General features: G+C 38.9%; 1 protein-coding gene across 2 annotated transcripts in view; it reads left to right on the top strand.

The window, feature by feature from the left end:
- The window catches only part of DOCK1 (dedicator of cytokinesis 1), a 540,600-nt gene that overhangs the window by 313,161 nt on the left and 205,700 nt on the right, over window positions 1-21,739 (top strand). For both annotated transcript variants that reach the window (XM_074959163.1, XM_074959164.1), the window contains exon 29: window positions 3,866-3,960. In XM_074959163.1, coding sequence (XP_074815264.1) covers window positions 3,866-3,960 — 95 coding nt within the window. The remainder of the gene's footprint in view (window positions 1-3,865; window positions 3,961-21,739) is intronic.

The raw sequence follows: 21,739 nt of genomic DNA, 5'->3' as shown, positions 1-21,739 counted from the left end.
TATTTCATCTGAAGTCAGATTTTGAACTGGCACTACTGGGAGTGTGAGAGATTACTTTCGTGGCTGCTTTACAGTTTAAAGCAATTGCTCTTTGGCTTTCTTTGACCACCACTTCACTTGCTACTTCAGAAAAGCCACAGTAGTTTGAAGATTTTAATCTCTTTTGAAAAAAATAAACAAACTTGCAGGGCTATATGAAAACATCCCCCCTTCCTAAAGCCCTAGCATATCTGCCTACTCTTCAAGTGCCCCCACCCCCATAAATGGGCTGGTGTGGAGACCACCTGCCATCTGCTTTATATAGTGCTGCCCTGGGGAGGCCTGGCTGCTAATACATGTCACTGGTAGGTGGGGATCCACATATCATAGGGGATGCTTTAGAAGGGAGTTGCTTGTCCCCTAAAATCATCCTTCTATGGAGTTCCCATGCTGCTTATGCGCTCTGTAGAGAGCTTCAAATGATCTTACTAAGCCTTGGGATGTATTGGAGAACTGGAAAATCACAACTATGTGAACAGTAGAGCTTGTGAAACGTGGTGTGTGATGTTTGGAGGCCTTGAAGGATGGAAAGGGGCATTCTCTTCTCCGTTCTGCACCCAACTACAAGGCAGAGGGTTCCGTTCTTTCCGGTGTTCATGAAAAAACATAGTTTGCCAGTTATGAGCAGTCAGGTGAGGCAGTGAAAGAGGCCATCACCCAGCAGGCAGGCAATGTCAGGCTTCTCTTCCCTCTCCTATCTCCTTTATTCTCTCTGTGTTCAGAAACCCTCACTCTGAAATCCTATAATCTACCATTCTAGAGGTCTTCATATATTGGGCTTGCTGGATAGTCAGCTGAAAAAAGGAAAATTGCCACCTTCTTTTTTTCACACCAATCCCAGCTAAACAGTGTTTAAAGGACACAGAACTAAATTGCTCTCCATTCCCTTTCCTCACCCTGATCTGTTTGTAAGTCCTGTTCGTCTGTCTACACGCTGTCCGTAATCCTCTCCCTTTCCCTTTGTTAAAAAAACCGAAAGATTGCAAATGGGACCCATCGTCTCAGAGATGCCCCTTCACTGTCACCAGTGTGAAGCTCACTGGTGCAGCAGCCAAGAGGGCTTCAGACCTTTCTTGTACCCGTGACATATCAGGTGGGCAGAAGTTAGAAGCTGGGCTATAATGAAGAAAGAGTTGCATGGTTTGCTCCTACAATTTGATTCTGTATCCTTGCTTTACAGTTAGAGCAGTTTGTATTGGCTCAAACTACCACTAAAAGTCTCTTAAAGTTGCTGAGGAAACATAGCATGAGCGGATGATTAAAAATAAAATCCTGATTTTTGCTCATAATGCAAGCCATTCTGGCACAAAATCAACTACTTTTCATAGAGGAAGGATAAAATCTAAACTGCCAAGAGAGTACTGATAAAAATACATGATGAATAAGTAAACTTCAGAGGGTATAAATTCTATTCAATAAACTTTACATGCTGATGATTAAAGTACCTTTGCGAAAATGGGATTATTAAAGTGTAAATGTCAATAGATTAAATATGTGGCTGAATCAGCAAATTAGCACAAATCAAACATTACATCACCTTCATGGTCAGTAAAGTATGCAAGTCGATCAGCAAAATGCATGAAAAATTCATCTGCCACCACATGCAGCTTGATCAGCAAAGTGTGCAAAAACTCCACAGCTGAAGCATCTAGCAGAACTAATAAAGTACAAAATGAAATCTGCTATAAGAAACCAGGAAAGTATGTATCTGCATTCGTAAAATATTCAAAAAGATAAACTCTATGGGCCCAAATTTCCCCTCATTCACATGAGTACAACTCCCACTGAAATCTCAGTTATTAAGCCATGAAGCAGGATCAACAAGGAAATCAACCATTTCATGTAGTAAAAACATAGTTTAATGAAAGAAATACTGCATGATTCCAGTCAACAAAATATGCAATATGATAATTAAAAATTTGTAACTTATATCTGAAAAACTAGCTGTGAAGTATGCAGTCTGATCACTAAACTGAGGATACATTTACTGAGCTAGTGAAGTATTTACCTGAAATGAATTTTGGCTTGTGCAGCAGTAGCATCTCATATTAACGATTAGCAGTTGAAAACTCTGGAAGTCTTCAAAGTCAATTCTTTTAATGTCAGAATGTCTTCTTTTACTGATGTGTTATGGAGAGTAATTTTACCATTAGCTGTTTTACTCACCTAGTGGTGTTTCTTTAAAATTCCTATTCTGTGCCATCTGATGTTTTGTGGGCCTCTTTGGCTCTATAGACATTGCACCTAATTATGATTCATCAGATAAAAATACGTGAAATATTTCCTCCTTTGGTTGCTGCAGAATGCTGCACGAGACATTCTAAAGCAGTCATCCTTCTCTCACTCCCACCATGCTGTACAGCTGCTGAGCATACTTAGGAACTCCTTGGTTCTTGGAGGTGAGAAATTCCCTGGCTGGTCAATGGCAGTATTTCTAATATTGACCAGGGAGAGCTGTATATCTTGGAAACATGCACCTCTTCTAATATTCTAGGGAAAGCAATAACACATTCCCAGGGTATATTCAATACCAGGACTCATACCAGTGTTAAAATGTTTAAAAGGACAATGAGCAAGAAAGATTAACTCAAACAAGGATGGAGTTCCATTAAGACTTTGAATGGACAGACAAATGGGAGAACACTGTCTTGCATGAAAAGACAGACAGCTGTCAATTTTCTATGTTGGAGAAATCTGGAGAAGCATTTTGAAGAGATGGTATTGAACAAGGTTCCATGTAAGCTCCAGCACAGGAAATAGCCTTGGACCAGAAAACTGAGACAATTGTATCAAGAATAAAAAGTTCAGTGGGACTAGGTGGTACATTCTGTGGGACGAGGAGCTGTTGCATAAGCTCTTTCCGGCTGTCTGCATATTTTCTGCGGTTTTGATGCTCTGAAAAGTATTACATGTTAATATGCATTATTATTTTTACAGCACCGCAAATTGTGCTTCACAGCACATGTAAATTGCACAAGTTTCTTTCTCCAGAGAGTTTTTTCTTCTTCGTCTATACAAAAATCAACTGGCCAATGCCACCAAGCATATATTGTGCAGAATCAGTTTCTCTCTTGCAGAACCAAATTCGTGTCTCTTTTTAGGGGGAGCCTAAACTTATCGTCTACTCTGATCTCTCATATAACACAGCCATAGGACTTCCCTGAATTAATTCTAATTCGAACCAGAGCATATCTTTTAAAACAAGTCTACACTGGAGAATGCACCTGCTCACCAGTGAATACTTTTGTATAATTGGACCCTTTTTTGGTTAACATAAGAAATATTTTTAAAACCATCTTCCTCCCTCTTTTTACATATACAGATAGTTGGTTTCAACATTTATATTCAAAACAGGATTGACAGATCTCAATTCTATACATCTATTCTTTTTTGACTGGTGTGATACGTTGTAATGTACTATGAAGTCCATTTTGTAAGACTTCATGCTTATCCTTAACCACCTGCTTATCAATGAGAGCTGGAACCACCTTCAACAAAGAATTTCAATTTGATTAATTTTGTCATTTGTTCTTTTTCATGGAATTATATAATGAATTGGTTTATTACAATATAGAACTATTTAGTTTAAAAAAAGAAAAAAAACCCTATACTTGTTACAGCTATCTTCTGAAAGGGATAAATAATATAATTACCATAGAATTAATATACAGTTTACCTTAACAGTAGTTTGTATTTTTTTCATTCAACAAAGCAAGAGATACCTTTTTGAATTTAGTCATTAATCAAGTGAGTTTTCATCAGCCATATGGTATCACATTTGATCTGAAAGAGTGGCCTTTTTCAAATGTTTTCCCTCTTATTTTAGGACTTTCTGATGGAAACATTCATCATGTTCAAGAATCTCATTGGGAAGAATGTCTATCCCTTCGACTGGGTTATAATGAACATGATGCAGAATAAGTAAGTACAGAGAAAAAGTGCTGAACCTTTACTGAGATGACTATTTCATGTTTGATCTGAAACAACAGTGTTGCTTAGAAACAGTCTCACACACAATGCAGCAGAGATTTTTTTTTTCTGTGATGCAAATAATTATTTGAAAAATTGGCTCTAGAGATTGCAGTAGACCTGTTATTGAAACAGAAGCAGGTCTACTGTTCTTCAGGTCCATCACAAATCAAGGGAGGGTGTAATTTTAAAAAAAAATGTACACCAACAATTTTAGAACAGATTGTGGAGGAGGAAAATTAAACCAACATTTTTAATATTATTATTAGTTAATTGAATTTCCAATACTACTCCAGTCAGGATACATGTGTTTGTACATCACATATTTCAGAAATAAATGGCTACTGTGCAGGGTTGAGCATCTGCTGTGAGAGTGTTTTGATGTTGTTAACATGTAGATAATGCATTTTCATACATCCTAATTGAAAGAGCAGGGATTTAAAACCTGTCCCCATCAGCTTGATAATGAAGTGACAGGTTGCTAATCTTTCAAATCATGGTGTTTTTGCTTTGTCACTGCTTCTCTGTTTTTCGTTATTTAATTATTATTTAACAGGATTCAGTGGAATATTTTGCATTTGCCATTTTAGTAAATATCTCCCACGCATTTTTGTTCACTTTGATGCAAGTTTTTAAAAAAGTATCTTGTTTCCGTGTTGCTTGGAGAAATATTTTGTGCTTACTGTTAGCTATCATGGCTTAAACGTTGTCAGTTTTTACCCTATTAACCCATAAAATTGGGGTTATACTTTTGCCATAAAAATCCACTGAAACTTGAAACTTCCCTCAAGAATGAATTTTATTATGGGTAATAAATTGGATTAAAATGAATTCAGCCATCCTTGAATTTATGTTTAGTGGCTATGGTCAAACATGTTTGTCCTGCTGTAACTCAAAATATTTCATTCTCAGCGGCTGGCTGCTTCCTTAGAGCAGACACTGGAGTCATCACCCTTGATCATAATGGAGCAAAGGTGTATTTTGGTACCAACCACCCTGGAGACCTATGCAGCTGCAAAAGATCTCCTAAGCCTCTTAGTACCACCCTAGCAGATTACTCAGACAGATAGTGTCTTGCCATAGTACATATCTTGCCTTCCATGTTGCTGACCCATTGATCATGAAACCAGTTCCAAGACCAATGGTAACCACTTTGCCTCAGCACACGGTACTGATAGCCAGGAAGCCCCCAAAGTCAGTACCGCAGTCCAGCCATCGTGTTCCCAATCTCTGATGAGTACCATCGGGTATTGCATCTCCCCAGCTGTATTGTAAATTAAGATTGTCCTCTCCCAAATAGCTGCTGCAATTGGCCCTGACATCAACCCCTCAACAGTCTGTAGTAGAGGAGGAACAAAGAGTCAGTGGGCATGATTTCTCCCTGAACACCAATAGCCACTGCCCCTTTCCACCTTGTCCCCAGATGAAATGACCAACCCTCCATCCACACCCCTTTCAGATGAGTTGAAAGTCTCAGGACTGGATGAGGCAGTTAATGGACAGTCTAGACTTTTCACTTGGCATCAGACAAGAAAAGCTGCACAATGTGCTGGGTGTTCTCCGGCTCTGTCAGGTAGAATGGTCCTACCAATCAATGAGGTACTGCTAGAAACAGCTAAAGCTGTATGGCATGCTTCTGCAACGATCCCTGCCAACTTCCATGTATGCAGATAGGAGATATAAGGCACTGGGGAAAGGATTTGAGTACTCCTTCCAGCTCCCCACCTTGAGGTCTCTTATCATCCAAGCTCCATAAGAAAGGTCTGAACAACAAACTAGGTCGATTCCCACAGAAAAGGATCCTAAAAAACTGGACCTTTTCAGACATAAAGAGTAAACATTAGTGAGTCTTCAGGCTGGGATAACTAATTATCAGGCACTCTTCACAAAGTACCATTTTCTGCTATGGAATCAACTCTCCTCTTTAATGGACAAGCTTCCCAACGAATATCAGAAGGAGTTAAGATCCACCATGTCCAAAGGGCAGGTCACTTCTAGAATGGCACTCGAGACAGCACAGGACTTGTCACATAGCTGCAGGACCATGATGAGATTCCTTAAAGGACTGACCCATGCCTTTCCACCATCTAGGAAACACTTTCCTGCTTGGGATCTCAGCATAGTGCTGGCTGGATTAATGGGGCCTCAGTTCAAGCCCATGACTACCAGCTCAATCCAGCAACTTTCTAAAAAGACAGCCTTCCGAGTGGCCATAACATCGGCCAGGACAAATGGGGAAATTCAGGTCCTCATGGTAGATCCCCTCTCTATTATCTTCCACAAGGACAAGGTCAGCCTGAGACCTCACCCTAAGTTCCTGCCTATAATTATTTTGGGTAGTAATAATAATCTATCATCCCGTGGTTGTCTTTTCTTAACCTCATTCTTCACCAGTTGAAGTAAAGCTTCACACCCCAGAAATGGGTAGGACATTTGTCCTTTTACCTGGATAGAACCAGAATGGTTAGAACCTCTCTGAGACTATTCATGGTGTTTGCAGGATGGATAAGAAGACAGTCAATATCCTAACAAAAACTATCCAAGTGGGTTTCGGACTGCATACATACTGGCAATATTTTTGCGAAGATGATTCATCTGGACGTTAGATCCCATTCAACTCAAACTCAGGCAACCTCCACAGACTCTTTGAACAGTATCCCTTTGACTGAGATTTGTAGGGCAGCAAGGTGGAGTTCAGCCCCACACATTCATCTATGCATTGGGGCAGGCCGTTAGGTCAGATGCAAGCTTTGGCAGAGTGGTACTCCAGTCATTATTCCAGTAGGAGGACTCCTACCGAGATTTAAAATCAGGATACTGCTTGCTAGATACCAAGTGTCAAATCTGTCAACAACCTCAAGAATAAAGTTTAGTTACTTCTAGTTTAGTTTAGTTAATAAAGTTTAGTTAAATTCCAGACACTGGGTCTTGTTACACCTTTGTCTGCTTGATTGAAGAGCCCATTATCAAAATGTTGTTCCCCATATAGGTACTTATATAGACTGTGATCAAATAGCCCCTCAACTTTCTCTTTGTTTAGCTAAACAGATTGAGCTCCTGGAGTCTATTCAGTATAAGACATGTTTTACACACTTTATCATTCGTGTGGCTCTTCTCTGAAGCCTCTTCATCTTTCTTGAATTGTGGACACCAGATTGGGACACAGTATTCCAATAGTAGTCACTCCAGTGCCAAATATGGAAGTCATATAACCTCTTTCCTCCTACTTGACATTCCCCTATTGATGCATCCAAGGATCATTTTAGCTCTTTTGGCTACAGGGTTGCACTGGGAGCTCATGTTAAGCTGATTACTCACCATGACCACAAGTCCATTTTAGAGTCCCTGCTCCCCAGGATAGTGTCCCCAGTCCTGTAAGTATGGCCCACATTCTTTGTTTCTAGAGTTAAAAAGCATATTGTTTGCTTGAGCCCTGCTTACCACGTGATCCAGATCGCACTGTATTAGTATCTGTATTGGTGATGTGTCCTCTTCATTGTTTACCACTTCCCCAACCTGTGTATCATCTGCAAAGTTTACCAGTAATAACACACTATCTGTAATGAAATGCTACCCATTTGGAATCTGGTAAGGACACCAGAGTAAATGTTTTACTTCTGTGTGGGATTTCTAATGACCAAGTTGTCCAGACTTTCTTTTAGCCAAAAAGCAGAACACCCAACAGCATGATGCTTACCTACACCATGCTTAGAGCAAAGTTGGTTGTTTACTAAGAAGACTATTACAACAGTACCTTTTGTTTTCCTTGAAGGGGTCTCATCCAGTCAGTTACCAGAGGCAATCGTTCCTAGCATGTGAGTCTGATGCAATCATGCTCTGAGATGGAATGGTTGCAGATAGCGGAAGACTGCAGGTTTTTTAAACCATTTAGGCTACAGTCCTTCAAAGATTTATTTTTATGCACTCTTAGAAGTCCCACTGACATCAGCAGTGCCACTCAGTATGTGTTAAGCAAATGCATAAGTCCGTGCAGGATCAGGGCCTTACCATTTTTTTCTTTAGCATATGTCTTCATTGTACTTTTATTAGATATCTTCCAGTTTAAAACTATTTCTTGATCTTGTACTGAGTTAGAATTGGATCTAGCTAAATTACATTAGTCAGCTTTTCACCTGAGGAAGTTTCTGTGTAAAACACTTGCTTTATATGACAGCTAATTCTGCACTTGGCACTGAACATTTGTTACTAAATATGTTTTTTTTAATTGCTTAGGAAATAAAGATGAACCAAAATAACTTTAAAGAAAACTTTTCTTGGAATTCTGCCATTGTTATCAGTTGATTTGGAATTATGCTATTTAAGATACTCTAGCTGCTTTTAAGTTATGTTTATTTTAAGGTTTATGTATGTGGATGTTTTGACAGAATTTAGTAGTCATGCAAGGGAGGATCTAATATTACTAGTCTGAGCCCAAGTGTAAGCATAGTGTTAATTATAGAGCAATTGTAATACTAGCTGTCTTCCAGTACACTATCAGTGAATTCTAGGTTTCAGACACGAGACTCCCTGAGATAGACTGCCAGTTATATTGAATAAGGCCAAATTGTTGGGTGGCTTTCCTGTGATGTTCAGAAATGGGGAGTAAGAGATAAGAACATAAAGTGGCTATACTGAGACAGACCAATGGTCCTTCTCACCCACTATCCTGTCTTATGACAGTCACCAATGCCTGGTGCTTCAGAGGGAGTGAACAGAACAGGGCAATTGTCTAGTGATCCATCCCCTGTCATCCGTTCCCTGCTTCTGGCAGTCAGAGGCTAGGGGCACCTAGAGCATGGGGTTGCATCACTGACCATTCTTGGCTGATAGCCGCTGATGAACCTATCCTCCATGAACTTACCTAATTCTTTTTTGAACCCAGTTTTAGTTTTGGCTTCACAACATCCCCTGGCAATGAGTTCCGGGTAGACTGTGTTATGTTAAGAAGTGTGTCCTTTTGTTTGTTTTAAACAAGTGCTGCCTATTTAACTTCCTTTTGTTCCTTGATCACCATAGTCACTTGTGATCTGGGACAGATTTGAACTTGGATTTTTCACTCCAGAAGTCAGAGGCTAGTGATCTAATCTACAGTGTTTGTGATAAGTGCACAGTTGATAGCCCTAAAAATGGAAGACCATTTTCCATAAAGCAGGCACTGTATTGTCATTTCTAGTGCCAGTTTCCTCACATGATTCTACACACAAGTCACAACCCTGACTGGGAGGGACCATTTCTGTAGATGAAAGGATAGTTCAATCTCAGCACTCATTTAATCCTTGAATTTTCTGTTGGCAGCACTGGTGCCCAGTTGTGATGGCAGATCTTGTGATAAATCAATCTCTGCTAAGAATTTGGTCCACACCAGTAGTCATGGACGTTTAGTTGCCCATACTGATACTTCATTTTGCTGTTAAATGGTACTTCATCTGTATAAGAAATGTAATCGGATGTCCTCTATATTTTACACGCAAAACCAAAAATCTATAAACATTCTCCAAAATGAAAGAATTAATTACCTCCAAGATCATTGTCAAGGTCTCCTGTGCAGTCTGCTTTTTATCCTGTGTTCTTCCTATCCTCTTTCCCTCTTCCTCATCAAAAAGAAATCAAATTAGGGAAAGAAATACCCTTGAAAAATACAGTTCAACAGTAATGTACAGTAGTACCATCAGCAAATGCACCCATTTCAGAAATTAATTTTGTTCTCTGGTATTTTTTAGTAGCAGGCATAGTTTGTACATACTGTTTTATTTTGGTTGTTTATAACTGTCGGTGAAATAAAGGGGCTGTGTTACTACATGGTTGTCATATCAGCATATGTCAAACTGTAGTGTAATTTGAAAGCAATGTCTACTGTGTGTGTATCTGTCATCATTGTGGAAACTTTGCAACAAATGTCTCATTCTGAACAAAACAAGCTTATCTTAACCTTAAAGCTTATAGTGCAGTATTAACTTAAATTGCTTTAGTGAATTATGCCTGTTGACACCCAAAGCCAAAAGAAAATGACTTTTAAAATATTAAACATTTGCTTTATTGGTAAATATTTGCTCTGCAATGTTTTGAACACATCTGGTTTTCTATGAATAAAGGAAAACAACCTTCTGAAATTATAAAATAGTTGCAAATTCTAATATAGGGTCTGAAATTGGTTTTCAGTGTAAAGTTCATTTCTAACTCTCATCTTTTGGGAGATCTGCTTTGTCTGTTTCACTTAGATTACTAGATCTCAGCGATCATATCCTGTAATCATACAGGAAGAATCAGGAAAGACTGTCTGAGTCATGAACTGGTTAATGATGCATCAGTAGTTGTCAGAATAGTGGAAATTCATGCAGGTTGTGTAGACATTTTTGGAAAGGAAACTGCCAGAAATTCAGAGTCAACAAGTAATTTCCGATTTATTTATTTATGTTATAAAAAGGAGAGACTTCAAAATTAGGAGCCAAAGAACGTTTGGTAATGCACTATTCAAGGAGATAGCTGGGTGTAAAGACAACATGAAAGCTTAAATAAATAATTGGGGTAGAGTTCATTTACAACATATAGTCTACTTGTTGATGTGAAGTAGTAACACTTTGGCATTTCTAAACAAGATATTGTGATATATAGACAATTATTATATGCAATAATGTTTTGAGTCTGGACAGTAGAGGAGCTTTGGCTAAAGGAAAGTGACATCAGTATTGCTGTCTTGTTATATGTCTTACACCATACTACTTTTATTTCTTTGCTAAGGCTGTCCTGTTAAGAGACTGCATAATGAAAGGTATGGGATCATTCTGAGTTGAGAATGAGATAGGACATACCAATGTTAGCCATTCCATATTTTTCCTGAATATTATTTTTTTGCCATATACTCAAAAGGGGAAACTGTAATTATTTACAGATCAGGATATAATTTTCAGAAGAGTGTAAGTGAGTTGGGAGCCGCTTTTCAAAAATGACTGAGGCACTTTGAACCTTAATCTTCTCTTATTATACAAAGCATGAGTGGATATTGATAAGCTACATTAAGTATCACAGGGCTACATTTCTGTAAATGGAAGGGAGTTCTGTTGTCCTTTGAAGCTAGTTGTATAGTGCATTGACCTTTTCAATAAAGGCCTTGCAGGATGTTTTTACTTGATATAGTACCTGTCAAATTAACTAGAACTTAAATTAAATTGAACATTCCAGTTATGTTTTAAAATACAATTATTTTTCTTACTCTGTATCTGTACCTCACAGGACAATACTTTGACAGAATGCTCTTTTCAGTTGGATGTATTTCTGCAGTAAGGGAGAAACAGTAGATCTTACACAGTGGGTTATTTTATCTGAACCATTCTGTATTAGAACTGTTTTGTGCTTGACATTGGTATCATTTTGATCATGACATTGTATGAGCGTATTTAGGATAAGTGTTTTTCTTGGCACCCTAGCAGACCATTAGGTGTAATGGATCTGTTTTCCATCTTATCTATTTCCTAGATCTCTGATTTGTTACAGAAGTTCTACAGTGATCTTTTGAATCAATGAAATTGAGCTTGCCAGTACCGATGAGATTTTTTTAAAAAAAAGAGTATTCTTGCTTTACTGATTAATCTTGACCATCTTACTTTGTTTCCTGATTCATTGCTTCCAGTGGGTAAACATAAAGGTGATAACTAATTTTGTAAGACTTGCAGTTGTCAAACTTAATTATTATACAGTACTGGTGCCACCGTGTATTTTGGAAAGCTTTGGGGTTTTTTTAATGGCGGGGGCTTGGGGACACATAGAGAAAGAGGCTGGGCCCACTGACTCCCATCTGATGTAGGTAGGAAGGTCTCAGAAATGTAATGTGTGCCTCAGAAATATCAGTGTAGAGCATTATCATTAGACTAATATGCATAGCTTCACCATTGATTAGTAATTAATGCTTTCTGAATGTGCATGCATTGTTTTTAGCTATTTCAACCTATTGTATGCCATGGGATTACTTTTATTTGATAAATTGGATATTATTTTGAAATCAGAATTTAAAAAGAATATTCGACATTGAGAAGCGTCTCTCTTCTTTTCTGGTAGTAAAGACAGGGGTGCTGGAACAATTTGTATTGTGGGGGTCCTGAGAGCGATTGAACCCAGTATATAATGGAAACCACTTAAAACCAGGGTGTATGGCAGCACCCTTAGTTCCAGCACCTATGAGTAAAGGCATAACAAGGATCCAACTTGCTATCCTTTATAAGAGTTTCCAAAATTTTTGAAAGCAAGTAATTAACATAAAATAAATAAATAAAAATCAGATTGTATTTCTAATCCACACAGGCTGGTGGTTTTGCTTTCTTGCAAAGCATTAACTAACAAGGACAATCTCAGAGTTGAAGCTGGAAATATCCTTGTTCGTTCATTAGCTGGTTATCTTCCTCCATAAGCGATGGAAGATCTAATCTCTTCAATACATTTTTAATACTAAATGCATTGTATGAAGCATGACAATTGTAAAGAGATTTATAAGATTATAGCATGGTTTAGTCTAGGGAACTTCCCCTGCAACCCCCCCTCCTTTCTTAATTCACATGGTAGTTCTTGTGACTTCACTGTTGGGAGAGCTGCAGTGCTAACACTTCGCACTGCTGTTCGCCTTCTTCAATACATTTTACTTGATCTGTAATGCTTATTCTGCCAAAATGGTAATGAGGAAATTAAGATCCAGCTCACAGTTTATAAATTGAAGAGCAAGAAGAATCTTCAAGGAAATATTTGCCTTCCATTCTTAACATTTTTTTTGTAGTTCAGAAATTATTTTTAAGAGAAAAATATGACATACTGGTTATGCAGAGTCAACTTAAAAATACATATCAACCTCACTCAGCACAGATATATTCAGCAAAAGTAAGATTAGATCACATTATTATACAAGTCTGTTATTTTTACTTTGAGTTTTTCTCCAAGGTGACTTTTTGAGTCATCATCCAGAGAGTCTTGTGTTCACTGATTCTTTTAATCCTAAGTAGAATAAAACTAAATACAGCATTTTGTATATTTCTCACTGTTTTTTTTTCAAAATTCCATATATATATATATATATATATATATATATATATATATATATATATATATATAGTGGTGCTAGAATTAAGGGTGCTGGGGGTGCTGCTGCACCCCCCAGCTTGAAGTAGTAATAAGAAACATCATAAGTACCCCCCTATAAAAATTGTTTCAGGACCCCTGTATTGAGTTGAGAACATAACTATTTTTAGAAAGAAAATTCAGAAATGTCTCTTAAAGCTATAGGACAAATCTGAAATGTTATTTGAGTATCCAGTAAGCATTCCATGTACTATTACGTTATATGGATAAAGCTAATTAAGTGACATCAGATTGGTTACTGAAAAATGAAATTAAATTAATTTTTTTGAAGACGTTATTTTTTCCAGTACCAAAATATTAATAAAATAATATGTGACTAGTTGAACCGGAGGAAGCAGCACAAGACAAACCAACACATTTGTTATTAGTTCATCTTTATGCAATTTTTTTGGTTGACCACATGTTCTAATTGAAAAAGAAGCCCAGATATTCTATATAGAGTAGAAGGATTGAGATAATTTTATTTATTTTTGTCCCTTTTTGATTCACACTATAATTAATATTATTATAGGTGATAGGAACCCTTAGCATATGACATTGAGATAAAAATGGATTCTTTAGTGGAAGATTCACTTCCAACTTTATGTTCTCTAATTCTTAGAGCTCCCTCTGTTTCCTAGTTTCAGAACTAGATTGTGCAGCCCTAATGTGTGCTTTGGATGTTACACAACAGAATACCAGGTCTTCTGCAGGGGATCCCACAGGTCTCTCTTCCTGTGATCTGACTAGCCATGAGTTTCAGTGAAAATCCATCAGCTGAGTTAGCTGTATTTTATTTCAGTTTTATTAAAACACAAAATGTTGGGTGTGTTTAAGAGTCTGGTCTACCATTTCTTCTTAAGTGAAAGTTTTAAGCTTCATAGCTGTGTGTAAAATCGAGACAGGCCCAAACTGTAACAATGTGAATGCACATTTTTTAACGGTATATGTATTGGAGATGAAGCGAAGTGTGTATATTTCATTAAGGTACTTCAGGGCGTGTGTCATCCATACGATGCTGTCCTACCTCTGGCAGCTTAAAGGCACTCATGCTCCATAATGCACCCGATGTGTGGTGATATCCTGCTGTGACATAGACCCTGTTATGCCTTATTGCTTAATTTCACTTTGCTTGGCTCTTCATATCCAATTTTTGTGCCAGACCAATTGCTCTGCCTGGATCACCACATTCCCTGAGACTGTCCTGAAGGGCTTTTGCTCTCTTCCAGCAGCTGCTGAAATGGTGAAACAAGTGTATTACAGAAGAACAGAGAGCTCCCTGCTATGCTGCCAGCAAATAAAAATGACTAATAGCACAATCTTCATAAGAATTGGCGAACTGGCTTGTAGAGATTACTGTCTTAAGTTTTGAAGGATTCCCAAATTAGCAGTATGCATGCTTGTCTGTTTATACTACACTCAATGTCAGAGTAGGTGGTAATATGTAACATGTACACAACTAATCTCATAAATTTTATCTGGAAAAATAAATGATGCCTACAGTACTTTACACAGCACTCTTCTCCAGTGAGTATTTTAACAGATCTTTCTTTTACACTCTTGCTCCTGTTTTTCACCATCAGATCCATGTATTTCCAGAATACCTTTTTTCAAACTTGTTGCCTTTCTTATGTCCTTGTTGGAGTATACCCAGGAGTTCATTGTTTCTTCTGTGTACTGTTTTGGTGACCTCTAGTTCTGACTTAGAAAGCACTTTAAGTAATTACGAATGAAGATGAACATTACTTTAGTATTTAGGAGGTATTCATGCTCTTAAGTCTGCTGCCACTTAAGTCGTAGTCCACTTAGTCCATTACTAATAAACAACATGATTTGGTATGTACATATACTCCATTTTTAAAAAGACCTAAAGCAGTAAGATAAGACTAAGCACTCAGAAGTCAGGCGAAGCCAAAGTTAGGGTTGTGTATTGCTTTACAATTATTATTTATATTATGGGAGTGCCCAAAAGACCCAGATAGAATTGGGGCTTGTGCTAAATGCTGTACAAACAGGCTTTGCCTGAAGAGCAGACAATCTTGCTATGTGGAAAAAACGAGGGTAATAGTTGAACCGTCATGTAGTGACATGAGCTAGCTATGTGCAAAATTGGATCAGCTTACTGTAAGCACTTTTTTAAATTTTAATTTCAGATACTCTCTGTGTAACTATATAACCCTTCATGCTCACTAACACTTTCCATTGGCCTCAGCCCACCCCCAAAGTGATCCTGAACTCACTGCCTGTTTTCCCCTAATTCTGTTTAAATAATCCCCAATGATCCCTCTTCCTAGTAGTAAAAAGAAAAGGAGTACTTGTGGCACCTTAGAGACTAACCAATTTATTTGAGCATAAGCTTTCGTGAGCTACAGCCGATGAAGTGAGCTGTAGCTCACGAAAGCTTATGCTCAGATAAATTGGTTAGTCTCTAAGGTGCCACAAGTACTCCTTTTCTTTTTGCGAATACAGACTAACACGGCTGTTACTCTGAAACCTTCCTAGTAGTGTTAGTTCCCTTAAAAAACAAACCAAAAAACCCCTTGTATCTCCAATGGTTCCCCTTCCCCACCGCCCCACATAGAGATGGGAGTCTCCCAGAATCCATTTGGAAATCCTTTGTTCAAATAAAGACTTGAATGCCCTGATGTTACAGTGTTTTGCAGTTGTAAAGGAGATTGCAGGGGTGTCTCTGGGGCTCCACTTGCACTCTTCACCCTCTGCCTGCTGCCATTTGCACAGGTGTTGGGAGTCCCTGAGCTGTTCCTGTGCTCTTCATCCATATGATGCTTTAGCAAAACATTGCAAAACTTTGCTCTCAAGTTGTTGAAATAATTAGTGTTTCCTATTCCAGGTAGGCAAATGTAGTCAGACCATTTCTTGCTCAGATGTGGGATGCTCATAGTGTATTGCCCCATATGTGTGGCTCCCTCCTCTCTCTACTGCACATATTTCACAAGCGAACATGTTGTGAAAATATTAATGCAAAGAAAGTTCGTGTTTTGTGAGTGGAAGGAACACAAATGTGGTGGTGGTAGTTAACACTGTGAGTTTGCTGTGGAGGTAGCTGTAGCTGACTGAGGTGTTTTGAATGGTGACTTGTTGTGTGCCTGGAGGTCTCTTATCTTGCAGTACTTAACTGTTAATTTCCTTACAGTTATGGGTTTGTGCCAGAAGGCATAGCATGGAAACAAACTTAACCTTTTTGACAGTGTTTTATGTGGCAGTTCAAAATTGTATACAGAAATAACTGGGGACAAGCAATAGGAAAAAAAAAAAAACAACATTGAACAAAGACAAAGCCCTTGACTTCTGCATCACTTGAACTTGGCAACAACTATCCCTAGCAATCTCACATTTCTCACTTGCATGTCTGTGTTTTCCATTAGATGAGAGAAATCCACTCCTGTGTCATATGAAGTTATTGGGTGCTGTCATTAATCTTACAAATAAGGGGCCAGACCTAGGCCACCACTCAATTCAAAGTAAAGAGGTTGGGAAGCTATCTTAACAGGACAGCTGACAATTCCATTGACATGGTAACCAACTCTGTCCCAACCTTCAGGTTAACAACTGACAACAAGTTTCACCCGATGTGATTTTTTTTTTTTAAAGCTAAGTGTAGAAAGGAGTTCACTCTGAAAACACTGGGAAGCTCCAAATGATAGTTGTTGTCTAAGTAAGTATATATTCCCTTCTTGATTTATATTCAATTTGAACTGTTCTTACTCTTTACTCTTATATTTCTGCAGATGAAATAATTGTGTGATGCAGGGTGGTCTAGCATCTTTGAAGTAAAAAGTAGCAAATATAAATGTATGTGGTAGGTAAAATTTAAATGGGCTACAGAGCTGACTATCTTAACATTCTTAGTATGGGCACCCTTAGGGGCTGTTCCCATCCTTACACAAAGGCCAAGGGCAATTGAAATCCCAGTTCTGGCAGGAGAGCAGGGACTGGTCCCTTCATACATTTCTTGGAATGCAAATCTCTCCAGATGGCTTGAGTAGAACCAAGTACTTGGCCCAGTACCTTTCTCACCGATTCACCTAGCTGGTAGAATGCAGAGAGGGGATAGTACTCTACCATGTGTGCTGCCCCTGCACCAGGAGGTATTTTGCATCCTGAAGCAAAGTCAGTCCCAGAGATCTCCTAGGGGTGTGTAGCTCAAACAGTGCCCACTTCTAAGGACTAGCTACATACCAAAATCTAGCTCCAAATAAATATCGACATGAAAATTTTTTGCACAAAACTTGTTTCAAAAAATATGAATGTTACACAGAAAGTTGACATTATAAATGTTTCCAGCGACATTGTAAAACAAAATGATTGGGGGGAAAATACCCTGCCCTCCACAAATACGTCGTTTCATGTAATGATTACAGTTTTGGTGCCCCATAGTGCAAGTACTCAGGTGACTTGTCCCATTTTGTTACTTGTGAGAGTAAGACTTGCAGGATCAGGCTCTTTATTAAAAGCAATACAAGAAATGTTGTTAGCATCATATATCAAAATACCAAGTTTCATTATTTTCTCTTTGACGCAGTATGTGTTAGGAACAAGAATGTGTGGATATTTGTTTCTTATAAAAGCAAGAGTGTGAAGTAGGTAATTAAACAAGTCAGAGGTGTTAAATTAAAAAGAATACTTTAGCAGGATTCCTTTTTATTACCACAAAAAGCTGTTATATCATGTGATAGCTATTTTTGAACAGAGGATATTTAATTTTATTTAAAATGGTGGTTTTTTTCCTTTGGCAATTTAATTTAAAATAATGCTCTTACCTCGGTTTATACCTAGTGGATGACAGATATTTTGCTTTTTCACATTTGTAAATGTAGCCTTATTCATCTCTCCTATTTTTCACTTTGTAAAAGAATCTGATTACCCTTTTCCACATTCGTTAATACCAGAAATTCTGCAGTGTACTACATAAGTGGTAGTTCAGACTTCGTTGCAGATTACAGGCTGAGAGAAGCATTTAAGATTTCTGTAAGAAGTTTTGAAACTGGACTGTAGATTCTTTTGGCTTTGGCCATCAAGGGCTTTAGTGCCTCTTTATTCGTCTCCCTTTCTTGTATCTTCAAACATGAAAAATGGTGTTTTAGGCTGCTCGCTGTTTTGAGGAAACATTTTACTTACTGTGTCTGCAAAATGTTGTCTGCGGACTGTATTTCTATCTCTGTGCTTGAAAAAAGCTTCTAGATTTGGTATTACTGAATTTCAGGTAAGAGGAAAGTATTGTTATTTAGAGGGACTCATATAAGACACTTGAATGAAAGAGCCCCGACACAGGGGAGTTTTGTATATCTGAGTTCTGCTCTGTGATGGAATACCCTAGGATATCCTTCCCTCTCAAAAAACCCACATAACTAGCAACAAAGTGAAACAAAAAACCTTGGCACTTCCCCTAAAGTTAGGTTTTTCTCTGAAGGAAAGTAGTCGTAGTATATTGGCAAATGTAAATGAATATGTGAAGCCTGTCTGTCATGACCCACGGGCCTAAAACCCGGATCTACAAGTGCAGCCACACTTCAATCCTGCACTTGGCAGTCTGCTGACAACTGCTGATCCAGGGCCCATGAAGCCCAGCCCCAACTTGAGGCTCCTCCCCTGAAGTCCTATTGGTGGAGTCCCAGAGCAGCTGATTGGCCCACTGGCCCTACTTAAGCCAGCAACAGGAACAGAAAACTATCAACAACTGGAAACCACTCTGCTCTGGACTATGTGCCTTGTGCTTCCTGCTCCTGCTCCCCTGGCTTAACTTCCTGGCGTCCTGACCTGGCTTGGCGCCTGACCTCTGATTTGTGGTTCTGATCTCTGGTTAGTCTCCTTCCTCTGGCCTCATGGAATACTAGCCCAGCCTGACTCTGGTTACCGAGCTGTGATTCTGGTCTCCAGTTTATCTCCTACTTCTGATCTCCCGGTATCCTAACCCAGGTGACTCTCAATTCCTGACTGTGGGGTCTGGCTCTGACCACTAGGTCTGGCTGCCTACGACTCGGCCTTGATATGGTCATGAAAAATAAAAGATAATTCTTCTCATTTTCCTTATGTCTGTGTGACCACTATAGGAAATATAATTATTTCTGTTATATTCCTGTGTCTATATCTTCCAGCAACAAAGTGATGTCCTTGATCCTTCAATGCTATACTTTTGGCAAACCACCATACTGAGTACTTTTTGCTGATTAGGGAATGAAAATGATGGGGAAATATTTTTTAAAAAGTTATCATCCTTTTTGCATACCAATACAAAAGAACCAGCACCAGGAAAGACCAAGAAATGGTTTTCCTGAGGCTGGTACTAAGTCAGGAGGTTTTAAACCTGTTTTATGCCTTAAGTAGCTGGGAGAAAAGAAAAGTCAGAATACTCTTGTTGAGGTTTATCCTTCCTACACTAAATCAGAGAGGCTGGTTGTGTATGTCTAGATCTCTGGAATACATCAGGTTATCAGACAGTCTCTGATTACCGAATGTTGCACTTCTTGTCTGGAATGTGGCCTTTACGACTGGCATTACTCCCATTACTATATCATCTTGTTTTTATTGTATCCTGGAGCAAGGTTTTAGAAACAACAAAATGTGATTATTTTAGCCAGGTATTGGGTGAAACCTGGCAGCTGATTAACACATGAAGAAATATTACATAACAGTCTAGGGCTGAGTTATGGTCCTTTAAAAGTTTGTGTTGGAATTACCAATACAACATTGCAACAATTTGGGGAATCTATGGCCTGGGCTACACTAGGAATTTACTTCAGTATAGCTATGTCTTTCAGGGATGTGAAAGAGAGACATTCCATAATTTGGAGGAGAATCCAGAAGCTTCAGGAGTAGGACTCTGGATGCCCTAGAGGAGTCCGACCAAATCCCAAAGAATGCTCAAGAGTGATGGGAAGGGAATGGTGTATAGGTTTTATTGTTTTACCCAGATCTACATACCTCTTTTGCAATTTAAAGTACAGAGTACTTGTTTTAGAAATACCTTTAGAAAAGCCTAGGTCCGTTTGCTTCAATTATCTTGTGTCCCTGAAGAGGCAAAACTGTAAACAAGAGTACCCTCAAGATTGTAACTCTGGGAAGGGGAGTCGGCACTAGTCTGAGGATCTAGGCAGTTAGACTACTAAGTCTCAGTTCTCAGAAGGGGGTACTAGAAAGAAAGTTTGCACCCTGAGAGTGTGCCTAGAAACCCAGAGCTGAAGGCAGGGCCTGGACTCTGCTCAGACTCAGGAAAACTTAAAAGCACACGTGGGACCCAAACACAATGGCCTGGTGAGTCTAGCAAGGGAGCTAGAGTAGGACTGTGACTTACTAGGGGAACTCCTGGGGGAATTCTGCATCACTGCGCTTGTGCAGAATTCATGCCTCCCGCAGATTTCTTTGCTTCCCCACAGAAAAATAAGTTCTGACGGGGAAGCAAAGGGAAGCCGCAAGAGCGGTCATGCGCCCCCCCACCCCAGTGGTGCAGGCAGGTTGGTTTGGGCACCCATAGCAGCTGGTAGAAACATAAATCACTGCCGGGGGTCGGGGGGCTGGGCAGTTGTGCGTGTGAGAGAGAGAGAGAGAGACACTCTGTCCCTCTCGCTTGCTGTTGCAGCACACTCAGCATGAAGGGGCAGGACTTTGGGATGTTTCTGAAGAGGTAGGTGTGGGGCAGGCTCTGTCCCCTCAGGCAGAGCAGAATGTAGCAGCCTGCCTGCTTAGTGAATTGTTCCTGTTGTTCTTAGTGAATTCCCCCGGGAGTCTAAAAGAGGTGTAAAAATTTTAAGGCTCCTTTATATTGCCAGAGTGGTGTAAAGGAGCCTTATTGTAAAGGGCAGTATGGCCTTATAAATGCTTATGGTGCTTTAGTGATTAGAACTGGTCTAAATGTTTGGCCTGAAAAAATTTCCTATAAAAATGTGCTCCATGAACTGTTTGCTGCTGACCTTTTTGGAGATGGTCAGTAGCCAGTATAAATTGTGAGTTTGAGTCCCTAGCCCTCACTTGCTTTTCAGTTGCCTATGAGGTAACACTGAGCATATGGCTGCATATATTTGTTGACTAATAACTAAAAGTAAAGGGTCAATACTAGCTGCATTACTATTAGACAAACAGAATTTGGTGATTTCTTCCAATGCTCCCCACTCCCATTTTCCATCCATTGTATTGTAGTTTAAATAAATTCCCAAAATAATTGAAACCAGCTTGATTATATTGTGTTATTTTGACAAAAATATGCAGAATTTTAAAATATTGTGCTCAGAATTTTTAATTTTTTGGTGCAGAATTCCCCCAGGAGTATAGGGCTAGTCTACCCTAGAAGCACTACATCAGCTACAGGTTCACTTATAAAGCTGTTGTGCTCAGCCAAATATAAAATATTTCATGTTGCCCATAATCTGTTGAACTCTTACTTATGTATTTCCTTTCCTATCAGAACTGATTATTAAAATGTTTTTGTGTTAATAGCAGCTTTCTCTTATACAACCAGCCTCTTCTTAATTGCCTCCATTCATTTAATGTCACAATTTAATCCAAGTGACAAGTCATCATTTTAAGGGACAGAAAAGCTTATCTGAACCTATTTGGCTTAAAAATCAACTGGGAAATCTCATAAGAATAGACTTTCTCATGTGGTTTTCTATACTGT

This window comes from Natator depressus, chromosome 7, assembly GCF_965152275.1.
Source record: "Natator depressus isolate rNatDep1 chromosome 7, rNatDep2.hap1, whole genome shotgun sequence".
Classification (NCBI taxonomy): domain Eukaryota; kingdom Metazoa; phylum Chordata; order Testudines; family Cheloniidae; genus Natator; species Natator depressus.
This window is presented reverse-complemented; position numbering and strand designations above follow the sequence as displayed.